This window comes from Idiotropiscis lumnitzeri, chromosome 11 (assembly GCF_059441095.1).
Source record: "Idiotropiscis lumnitzeri isolate Australia: NSW breed Sydney's pygmy pipehorse chromosome 11, RoL_Ilum_1.0, whole genome shotgun sequence".
Taxonomy (NCBI): domain Eukaryota; kingdom Metazoa; phylum Chordata; class Actinopteri; order Syngnathiformes; family Syngnathidae; genus Idiotropiscis; species Idiotropiscis lumnitzeri.
The window spans coordinates 21,247,854-21,259,931 of record NC_142401.1 but is presented as its reverse complement, the minus strand read 5'-3'; the positions used below and the strand labels follow the sequence as shown (position 1 = coordinate 21,259,931).

General features: G+C 38.7%; 1 protein-coding gene across 4 annotated transcripts in view; it reads right to left on the bottom strand.

Annotated features, from left to right (window-relative positions):
- Nucleotides 1-12,078, bottom strand: part of mtmr14 (myotubularin related protein 14) — a 141,260-nt gene that overhangs the window by 96,202 nt on the left and 32,980 nt on the right. For all 4 annotated transcript variants that reach the window (XR_015845787.1, XM_088308672.1, XM_088308673.1 and 1 more), the window contains 3 exons: nucleotides 10,770-10,830; nucleotides 10,533-10,655; nucleotides 1,345-1,418 (listed from right to left, as the gene is read on the bottom strand). Coding sequence is in view for 3 of the 4 variants with exons in the window: in XM_088308672.1 (XP_088164798.1) it covers nucleotides 1,345-1,418; nucleotides 10,533-10,655; nucleotides 10,770-10,830 (258 nt within the window). In the remaining variant the exon portion in view is untranslated. The remainder of the gene's footprint in view (nucleotides 1-1,344; nucleotides 1,419-10,532; nucleotides 10,656-10,769; nucleotides 10,831-12,078) is intronic.

Genomic DNA, 12,078 nt, shown 5'->3' with positions numbered 1-12,078 from the left:
AAAAAAGTCTGCAGTGCCCCCTAGAGTGGTTCATCGGAGGTTCATAAAAGCCTTGCCGAGGTAAGTTTGACCTATGGATACGTACATTGGGATGCACGGGCAGGACCCTCAGATGTACAAAAATCCTTTGGTACCCATGCCCTAACTTGGACAGGAAGTCAGTTATGAGTATTTGAAAATACAATTTTGGCCCAATTTTGCATATTTTCAGGGGTCATACTTTTGTCCCGTCGACCTAAAGAGTCAACCCGATTGACTTCAAATTTGGGTTGTACAATCTCAACACTTGGGACAGCAAGAGGGGACTATATGACGGGGGCAGAGAATCCAACTGAGTTTAAGAATTCCTTTTCTCACATTTCTTAGGAAGAAACATACGCAAAAGCTCACCAAACTTTGAACAACCATTGTGAGTGGCGAAAATTTTTATATTTTATAGTCACGATTCACTAACATTAAAAAATAGGTCTACATTGCCCCCTATAGTTGTTCCTCAGGTAAACATCAAAGCTATGCTCCTGTAAAATTGACCGATGGTTACGAATATTGGGAGGCACGTGTTAGCACCCTCAGATGGACATAAAACCTTTGGTACGCATGCTTTAATATGTGCAGGAAGTGAGGTATGAGTAAGTACATTAAAGTACAGGTTCTGCCCATTTTTACACATTCACAGGTGTCATATATATATATATACATACATACATACATATATATATATATATATATATACATACATACATATATACATACATATATATATATATATATATATATATACACATATGTATATATATATATAGGGCTCAGTATAGTACGTTAAAATCTAAAAATGTGTTTTAGTCACCACTAGGTGGCGCAATGTTTATATCAGAATCTAAACATATAGATGTCTTTGGGTCCCGACTCTTTATGGACAAGTGATGTTTTGGAATTTCAGCAGCATGTGCATGCGAGTTATTAAGCATTTTGTCCATTGAGGTGAAGGAAATATTAAACAAAAATTTTGAAGCTCCGCCACCGTCATACAGTATTTCAGAACCTAACAATTTTTTACCCAGATTTTGTCCGAGGATTTTGAGCCGAAATGTTTAGGCAATCAGATGCACCCTTTAATAATAATAATAATAATAATAATAACAATAAACAAAAACAATAGGGACCTCGCAGAGGTCGCTGATCCGGCCCTAATAATAACAATAAGAAAAGAAAAACTAAAACAATAGGGACTTTGCAGCATTCGCTGCTTGGGTCCTAATAATCAGAATTGGAAATCCAGCCTAAAATAAATCAAGCAGGCACACTTTTACAGTGAAAAAAAAAAGACTTTCGATGCTTCTTTACCAGGGTAAGGCACAGAGAGCAAAGTGAAGTCTGCGTAGCGTTGGGCTTTATCAGCCTTCTCAGAGGATGTCACACTGGCAACAAAAGAAACAAAGATTACTTTCAGGGCAAGCAAAATTGAATTTTATGGAGCACTGCGTTATTGGATCCGCTTCCTTATACAAGTCTTTATTTTTCATTAATACTTACAATTCGTGAAAAAAAATGATTTGTTGAAACACGTATTCAAACAAACAAAAAAAAAAGCATTCAACATTTTTTTACATAACCACGAGTCAGGTCAAATCTCCCTAGAACAAAACATCTTTGCGCATGAATTCACTTTTAACCTAAACTCGGCTTCTATCTATGTGTGCATTATAATTTATCTATACTATTTCCTATTCACATAGATACTGATACTGAAGGATTTTATTGTGTTAATCGTGTTAGCTTTAGCATTTACGTGACAGAATGTCAATCATTAATATCAGCACAAAAAGGCAATAAATGTTAAGATGGCATTTTTAGATGTGATTTTTCCAACTGTACTCGCTCGGGTACAGTTCCTCGTGAGGATAAGAAAAAGCCGCCCATATATCTGACTTGCACTATTTCCTGAAATCCAGAGATTTTAAGAAACTATCGGAACAAAACTTGGATCAGTTATGAGTCTTCATTTAACATCTTCTTTCTTGAATATAAAAAACAAACACGCATTGAGTACGGATTTTTGCATTTAGTTAACTAAGGGTTTTATTACCTAGTAATTTGCATCTATTTGTTGAATAATTCCAACAATACAAACGCACACGCACACATACACACACAGATATATATATATATATATATATATATATATATATATATATATATATACACACACACACATATATATATATATGTGTAAATATATATATATATACATATATATATATATATATATATACAAAATCAAAATAAATGCAGGAAATGCATATTCACTGCTTTTTTTTATTGACAAACTGGTACACATTACTTTCAAGAAAAATAAAAGTACAAAAATCATTTGAATAAACATTCAAAATAGCTTGCTTTGCATGACTTGAACAATGCCACAAAGAACAGGAGAAAAAGGGTACCTCTCACAAAATCTTTTCCTGCAAATAGATTGTTCCGAGATGCTGTAATGCCATTTGCAAAGGCCTAGATTTGTGTAAAGGTATCTTGTAAACAATATAAATAATGCCATGTGCAAAGGAGCTAGTCGCCTGTAAACAAAATGCTAAATAGAATGGAAAAAATGTCAATGGAATGCCAATGCCAAATAAACAAGTGTGCTTCATCAGGAAAATGTACATTCAGGCTCAAACAGGGATCCATGTTGCGACTCGACCACAAGTCGGATGTGGATGCAAAATGCTTGACATGTCTAAGCTCCCGTCCCGATGTTGTCCATATCGGGAAGTGCTGTTTGCGGCAAATATTTTCGTACCTCTTGTCGGCTACGTTCATGAGCCGTTTAAATCCTGTGCGCTCCACTGTAACTAGAGGTGCTCTATCTTTAGCTATGTGCTAGGCTATTGCGTCCACCACTGAGACGTTCTCTCCTATGGTGTAGCCTCCGTTGGTGGGCTGTTGTCACTTGTCCAACCTTGCTCCTCACTTTGAACTTTAAGCACAAGCTCCAAGTCAACAGCATGGTTGTGTTGCGGGTGGTGAAAAAGAAAAGGTTGGACGCGCTGTTTCAGGTGCTTACGACGCACTTTGTAGTACATGTTCTTTTGCTCAAACATCGTCTTTATGGAACCCAAAACATTTCCAAACGACAGATGTCGAATTTCTTTTCGGGACAAGCGAGACAGGAACAATTTCAACTAACGTTACTTCGACTGCAGCCGTGTCAGCCGCTTCAGGATTTGAATCGACAGCTACGAACAGGTCTTCTGTTTACATTCTTCTACAGTGCATGAGTCACGTGACTACGTGCGCTGTAGCTGTCTTAAAGAGGCATGAACATCGCCGCAGACAGAAAAGATTTTTTCTCTCTTTTTTTTTTTTTTTAGACACCGAATTTACCGACATGGGCAAAATGATTCTATATACGTATACATATATATACACATATATGTAAATATATATATATATGTATATATATATATATATATACATACATATATACATATATATAAGTATATATACATATATATACTAGGGCTGGGCTAATAATTCGATATCGACAAGCGCCCCCTTGTGGTCTGAAAATGTAGCAATGGAGCCACACACAAGTCCCCAGATACGCACTTCTCGACGGCAGTACTGTAGCAAAAGTCACACAAGAGGCCCAGTGTTTACAGATCGCCCGATTAAGTATTTCTGTACGCATTTAACCATGTGTTGGCACATACAAATCAATGTACACATTTGCGGATTTTTGTCAGACGTTTGTGACTTCAATCACGCATTTATAAATTTTCAATACAGAACAATAATGGCCCCATATGCTCTATATTTAAAAGCAGATTTATGGAATCACTTTGATTTCGACAATGTTGACAGTGGAAGAGAACTGGACAAATGCCATGTTATATGTAAGCGGTGTCACGCTAAAATAAAATACTTTGGTAACACAACAAACATGAGTTGTCATGTAAGTCGATTCCACCCGAAGGAGTGGAATCCGCTAAAAAAGGCGCGGCCGATAAGAGAACAATCAAGAAAGCAATTCAAAAACTTCCAGCATCATTGGAAAAGGCGAAGCGAATTTCGAAGGTCATTTGAGAATTATTACCAAGGCTAAAGCTAACTAGCACTATGCTAGACTTAGACAACACACATAGCTTTTCTTCTAGATTTGAGCGCTACACACCATACGCTGTTGCATCACATACTGATATAATTTCTACTGAGGTGGCAATACATGATGGGTTTAAGCATTCCTCTTCGGTCGGTCTTATCGACGATGAGCGGTTCTCTCACAATAATAGCACTCGAAAGCGGATAAATAACTATCGTGTTCCGACCGTCGGAAATTCTCGCCGCGTTTATAGTTGCTCGAGGTACAATGCGGGACCTAGGCAAGGCAATCTCCTTGATATTATGACCAGGAGTCCTGTCGCACGGAATAACTTAGATAAACCTATTGAAACTCGTTTTTTTAAACATTAGATCGCTTTCATCGAAAGCCTTGTTAGTTAATGACCTTATTAGAGACCATAATCTTAACATGTTTGGTCTTTGCGAGACCTGGTTAAAACCGAATCAGTTTTTACCGCTAAATAAGGCTTCGCCTCCAAACTTCGTGAGCTCGCATGTTGCGCGCCCTCAAAAGAAAGGCGGGGGTGTAGCCCTCATTTCCGGATCTAATCTAAAACTTAGTGTTCGTCCTAGCAATTCCTTTAAAACATTTGAAGTTTTCATTTTGCGATCCACAGCCGCGCTGCCGTTTTATCTTGCCGTTCTTTATCGTCCGCCTGGCTCTTACTCAGGCTTTTTAGATGAATTTTCTTAATTTGTAGCTGATTTAGTAACTCATGCAGATAATATACTTATCATGGGCGACTTCAACATTCATATGAATCTCCTGTCGGAACCACTTACCGTGGCGTTTCGGACAATAATTGATATGTTTGGTTTTACGCAAATAATAAATGAAGCAACGCATATAAATGGTAACACGTTAGATTTGGTGTTAACCCGAGGCTTAGCATCCTCAAAAATAATTGTATTACCATATACTAGTGCTATATCTGACCATTACTTTATCAAACTTGAAGTGTTGGCTCATTGTCATCGTTCTGACCATAATCAAAGCTAAAGCAGCCGCAACATTAGCTCCTCAACCACCGCTGCGCTCTCTGAGCTACTCCCTTTAGCAACTGCTTCGTTTCCTAATTATATTGGTACGATTGATGATCTCACAAACAACTTTAATGTCGCTTTGTTAAATGCGCTTGACCCCGTCGCACCTTTAAAAACTAAAACTCATCCAAAGAGGCTTACTCCGTGGTTTACAGAGGAAACGCGCATACTGAAAGGGTCTTGCAGGAAGCTTGAGCGCAAATGGCGTGCGACCAAACTTGAGGTCTTCCGTCAGGCATGGTGCGATAGTTTACTAATATACAAGGAAGTGCTCAATCTAGCCAAAACTAATTGTTACTCTAGATTAATTGTCTTACATAAAAAAAAAACTAAATATTTATTTGATACCGTATCAATGCTAACGCAACAGCAACCAACCTCGGATAGCTCTTCCTATTCAGCTCACGATTTTATGCAATTCTTTACTCAGAAGATTGAGTGTATTCGTGATGAGATTAAAGACACTGTTCTTAAAATTCCGTTGAATTCCGCAATAAATGGTGTTAATAGGGACATTAGGGCTGAAAACTGTCCGATAACCTTATGTCAATTTAAAAAAATATCTCTTGAAAGCCTAACAAAATTGGTTAGTGTGGCAAAACCGACAACTTGTGTGCTCGATCCGCTTCCTGGCAAACTAATTAAAGAACTGTTTACGACCCTAGGACCGTCTGTTTTAAATATAATTAATCTATCACTTACCACGGGTATAGTACCAGCAGCTTTTAGGACCGCCGTTATCCGACCGCTACTTAAGCAACCAAACCTCGACCCAGAGAGTCTCAACAACTATAGGCCGGTTTCAAATCTTCTGTTTATTGCAAAAATTCTTGAAAAAGTCGTAGCGCAACAACTTAATGAATATATGACTGCTAATAATCAATTTGAACCTTTCCAATCAGGTTTTAGAGCCGACCACTCTACTGAGACGGCCCTTGCTAAAGTTACTAATGATCTTCTCATAGCTATGGACGCCGACACCTCATCAATATTACTCTTACTCGATCTTAGCGCCGCGTTTGACACCCTTGATCATAACACATTATTAAAGCGCCTTGAAACGTGTGTTGGCATTTCAGGTTCAGCGCTTTCTTGGTTTAATTCGTATCTGTCGGAGAGGACGCACCGTGTAATTCATGGCAATGCGACTTCTGATCTTTGTAAGATCACATGTGGAGTTCCGCAGGGATTGGTACTTGGACCTCTATTGTTTAGCATCTACATGCTACCGCCTGGTGATATTATACGGAAATATAACATTAGTTTTCATTGTTATGCTGATGATACGCAATTATACCATTGGATATAACGAATCCGCGTGATTGCTATAAATTAGTTGAACTATTTGTTGCCCTGTTCACTGCCGCTTTTTTTCCTCTTTTCCTCTCTTTTCTGCCCCCTTTTCGCCCGGCTGTGGGATTTGGTGACGGTGACCCACTAGGAAGTTTAAGGCATTGATCAACTGGTCATGCACCTGTTCCAGTGATGTCGTCTTCCTGCAGCGCAACATTTGATCAATTTATTTATATACTTTAGCATCTACTTGAATTATTTGTTGGCCTGTTTACTGCTGCTTCTTCTCTTTTTTGCCCCCTCTTCCCCTGCTTGGGAATTAGGTGATGGTGACCTGCAATGAAGATTACGGCACTGAGGGACCTGCTCTGCCGAAGTAGTCTTCATGCAGCGCCTCTTCTGATTTCCTTATATTTCAGCACTTCGTTGAACTACTTGTTGGCCTTTTTACTATTTCTGTTCTTTTTTTTCTGTTCCCAATTCCCCGGCTTGGGAATTAGGTGATGGTGATTCACTTAGAAGTGGCTGTTTTGAATTTACACCAACTGACTGGTACAAGATCGAAAGCTCATCCTCGGATATGCTGCCATGGAGATTACGTCATCTTCATTAAGCCATCTTCCTGCAGCACTTCATTTAATTGACTGTCACATTATATCATCTAACATTGTATAGCATCATTGTATGTGTCAGATGTTGCCCACTTGGCATCCAAAGCAGCCTGGTCATCCTGGAAGGGGGATTCACCCATCTGTGGTCCCTTCTCAAGGTTTCTATCTTTTCCCCCAATGGGGTTTTGAGTTTTTCCTTGCCCTCCTGGGGGTTAAGATCAGTGGATGTTGATTGTGGTTATTAAAGGATAATGTAATCATGGCAGTCATGATCTAAACACAGAGCAAAGGGTAGATTGATAGGAGCCACCAGCATGACTTTTGTTGTCCCGGCATGAAAGTCCATTGTTTCAGAGGTGTCTTGTTCACACCTCCTTTGTTGCAGCCTTGATCCAATCTTCCTGCAGTCATCTCCTGAGGGTCTTGTCATTAGCATGGTCCAAACTTCCGTTACACTTAAAGGATTTCATACATTTGACTATTAAAGGAATATAGGAATTTGAGCTTGGTGTAGATCATTAGATGTTGCTGCATCCTGTGTGTGACTGGTGGAGCGGAACGGTGTGTGGGGTGCAGGAATGTGCAAGAATGGAATGTTTTAGAAGCAGACGGTGCTGAGCGAGACGAGATGACTCGGGGGGCAGTGGATGAAGGAGCAGCCATCAAAAGATCACACGCAGGAGGAGACACGGGATTCGGCGGGGGAAGAAAGACCAATAAGAGCAAGCTAAAGTTAACTGCAGGATACACATAGCCAATAGAATCATGCCAGGATGGCTTTGTTGCTGTGCCATTTGCATATTGTATAGTATGAATCGTTACTGGGCAACTCGGATGTAGAGTACGTCTGCTGGTGGCAAGAGAGGCGTACAGAGTTGTATTGAGAGGGACCCGAGACCCAAGTGCATGTAGTAGTGTTATGTGTTAGGAATAAATCCACTCGTGCGTGAAAATGCCGGCTTCCTGATACCTTTCTATTGCAGAACGAGCGCGCATATTGTTGGATGAGTGAGAGTTGGGTAAAGTCACAAATTGGAGTCAGATTGCTAATTTGAGTTTGCGTTGATTTAAAATTAAGTTTAAAATTAAATTCCAACATTGTGTAAAGCCCTTTGAGACTGTCTGTGATTTAGGGCTATATAAATAAAATTGACTTGACTTTGACGTCGCTATTCTGGCGTGGAAAACGAGCGATTTCGAGCTATATTGCATACATAGAAGCCCAGGCACGCCATACAATTCCAACGTTATTTTACCGACGCGGAGATGCCGACACTCAACAACCAAATCAAAACATAAGTCATAGCCGTGTTGTCAAAGGCAAAAGCGAACGGAGTTGCATGTGAGGCGTGGACAACTGACTAATGTTGTTAAAGAGCCGAAACAGATTTTTTAAAATTTATTTATTTATTTTTTTTTACAAAATTCCGTTTATTTTGGTATCGCAATTTTTGGGCAATGGTTATTGATTATAACATTGCAGCAACATTGCATGAGCCTTGAAACTTTACAGTTTACAAACATTTCCATCAGTTTAATAAAATATAATGGGAATTAATTAATCTTTTGTGTCTTCTTACAAATTATGTGAATCTTTACTCAATGAGACAAAAAATTGTGTTTTAAAAAAGTGCATCAAAACAGATCAATTAAAGATGCGCCCCAAAATGAAGCGCCCAAAGATTTCCATCTCTAATTGTAATAAGTATTTTCTTTTCTTATTTCTTATATTTTTTTCTATAAATGACGGTACAACATATTTGTTTCACATTACAAATGTTCAGACAACCTTAAGTTTGCTCTGATTTATCCGTTTACAAAATATTTAGTTTGCACTGTACGCACATTTCCCAATAATTTGTTCCACGTTTAATTACATTGTTGATGAGAGAAGATATTACAGTTGTTTACAAAGTACTTTTCAAATGTTGTTTAAGTAAGAATGTATTTAATCAAACTGAAAAGTGTTTGACTTTTATCTCGTTACGGTGACCTTATTTTGAAGGTTAAATGTTACATTTAAAATAAAACAAATTAGAATTCAGCCCTTTTTTTCCTTTTATTTTCAATAGTATATGATAGATATTGAATATATATATATATATACACACACACACACACATTAGTTACACGGTTCAATATTTTTTGATACACTTTTTTTTTCAATTTATAGTTTATTGAAGCTACATACATTTAATTAAACTCAAAAGCACACATTTTTCCATTTAATGAAATCTATTTTAGCAACACCGGATTCGTTTTCTGCTGTGCGTACTTAGCAACATATAAAAAAAAGTTAAGGTGGAACTATATAGGCTATAAACGTTATGTAAAAACTATTTATTATATAATCTTAATTTATTTTACATATGAAATTAAAAATATTTTTCTGCAATTCATATTAATCAGTCGACTATATATTTATACAATAATCTTCCTTAATATTGTATAATTTGAAACATCATTTTTAAAATTTTAATCATCCAAATACAGGAGTGTATCATCGTGGGTGCTTGACTGTATTTTTAGTATAGGCAGAAAATAAACACTTTATCCCTTAAATTATTTTTTTAAACCACTGTACTTTGTATTCAAATAAAGATGTATTGGCGTGCATTGTACAACTCAAAAACATTTTAAAATAAATCAATAAAATAAAACAAGTGTAGTTGCGTTTGGGCGCACTCATTTCTATCCTCCGCAACTTCTTTTAGATTTCTGTTTTTGTCCCACTCGGCAGTGACGTAAAGTGCCATAACAGTCAGCTCACGCAGCGGGGGTTTTTGACAAAGCCGTTGCTAATTTGACTCTCGTCTTGTTGTACAAATGAGGAATTGCAGTATTGGTGAAATCGGTCCGCGCAGGAACCTTATGACGTTCCACTCATTTTCACATCGAAGTGATGTCGGCGTAAAAATGTTACCATGTTTGTTGTACTTCCACCGACGTACTTAAAGAGTTGTGTGACACATCCTACCTACTGTTGAAGTTGTAGTCCACAACACACTTTCCGTATGGTGCATACTTGAAAACTAAATTACTTCCAAACGCTAGAGGTGAAGTTTGGTGGAGCTACTTCCACTTCAGGTATGCTTGTAACCATGTTTCAACCGGTAGCGAGCTTCCCATGCATCTTGGGCCAAAATGAATGTGGGAGGGGCAGTAACGTAAAGTGAATGGGTCTGCTCTGCGCTCGCCAATGCTGCATATAAAAAGGCGGAGTAGACAGCGCTGCTCCACATCATCATAGCATTTTGCGTATTGTTCGATCCAGTGCGCACCGAACCGTGACCACTGTATTGAACGATTCAGTACAGATACACGTATCGTTGCATCCCTTATATATATATATGTATAGAGAGAGAGAGAGAGAGAGATTGATCGATAGCTAGCTAGATAGAAAGATATACACAACACACACACTCACACACAAACAAAGACACTTATGTATTGATATATTCTTACTTCAAGCCAAACTTAACCTTCTTGTTCTCCACCATAAGGTCGCAGATGTAGCGAACTGACAGGTACCGGAGGAGCTTAATGTCGTGGCCTCTGACCTTGTCAAAAAGCCGGGAGTCCCCATTTCTGAGAAGAGACGAGAGAAACAATAAGTCTCGAAGCTGAATTATTGTGCACAAGTGATACAAGCCACACGCATGACAACCTTGGTTTCCGATTATAAACACTGTGCTTGATTACCTGACTCCACAGTCATCCTCTGGAACCTCCTCTGAGTCTGTCCATGTATCATCACTGCCCCCTACATAGTACACATGGGTTTATAGTGCATGAGGAATATTTGCAACACATAACGCCAGGAATCTAAAATTAAAACAACCCTTTATCGTATATTTGAGAGTGTAAAACAATGAATATACGGTATTTTTCCGAACTATAAGACGCACCAGTATATAAGCCGCAGCAACTCTATTGAGAGGGGTGGAGGGGAAACGATATACAAGCTGCAGTAAGTTATAAGCCGCAGTTTTCTATGTTGAAAAAAAAAAGCTGCTTACATCACATACTGATATAATTTCTATTGAGGTGGCACTACATGATGGGTCTAAGCATTCCTCGTCGGTCGGTTTTATCGACGACGAGCCGTTCTCTCCCAATAATAGCACTCGAAAGCTGGGAAATAACAATCGGATTCCGACCGTCGGAAATTCTCGCCAGGTTTATAGTTGCTCGAGGTACAATCCGGGACCTAGGCAAGGCAATCTCCTTAATATTATGACCAGGAGTCCTGTTGCGTGGAATAACTTAGATAGACCTATTTTATTGAAACTCGTTTTTTTAAATATTAGATCGCTTTCATCGAAAGCCTTGTTAGTTAATGACCTTATTAGAGATCATAATCTTAACATGTTAGGTCTTTGCGAGACCTGGTTAAAACCGAATCAGTTTTTACCGCTAAATGAGGCTCCGCCTCCAAACTTCGTGAGCTCTCATGTTGCGCGCCCTCAAAAGAAAGGCGGGGGTGTAGCCCTCATTTCCGAATCTAATCTAAAACGTAGTCCTCGTCCAAGCAATTCCTTTAAAACATTTGAAGTTCTCATCATGCGATCCACAGCCGCGCTGCCGTTTTATCTTGCCGTTCTTTACCGTGCGCCTGGCTCTTACTCTGGCTTTTTAGAGGAATTTTCTTAATTTGTAGCTGATTTAGTAACTCATGCGGATAATATACTTATCATGGGCAGCTTCAACATTCATATGAATCTCCCGTTGGAACCACTTACCGTGGCGTTTCGGACAATAATTGATGTTTGGTTTCACGCAAATAATAGATGAAGCAACGCATACAAATGGTAACACGTTAGATTCGGCTGCCAGGATGGCCGAGTGGTCTAAGGCGCCGCGTTCAGGACCCAGTCTCCCCAGGAGGCCTGGGTTCGAATCTCGAATTTCCCCGTTGTGGGACTAATAAAGGGAATATTATTATTATTATTATTATTATTCACTCGAGGCTTAGCATCCTCAAAAATACATACATATATATATATATATA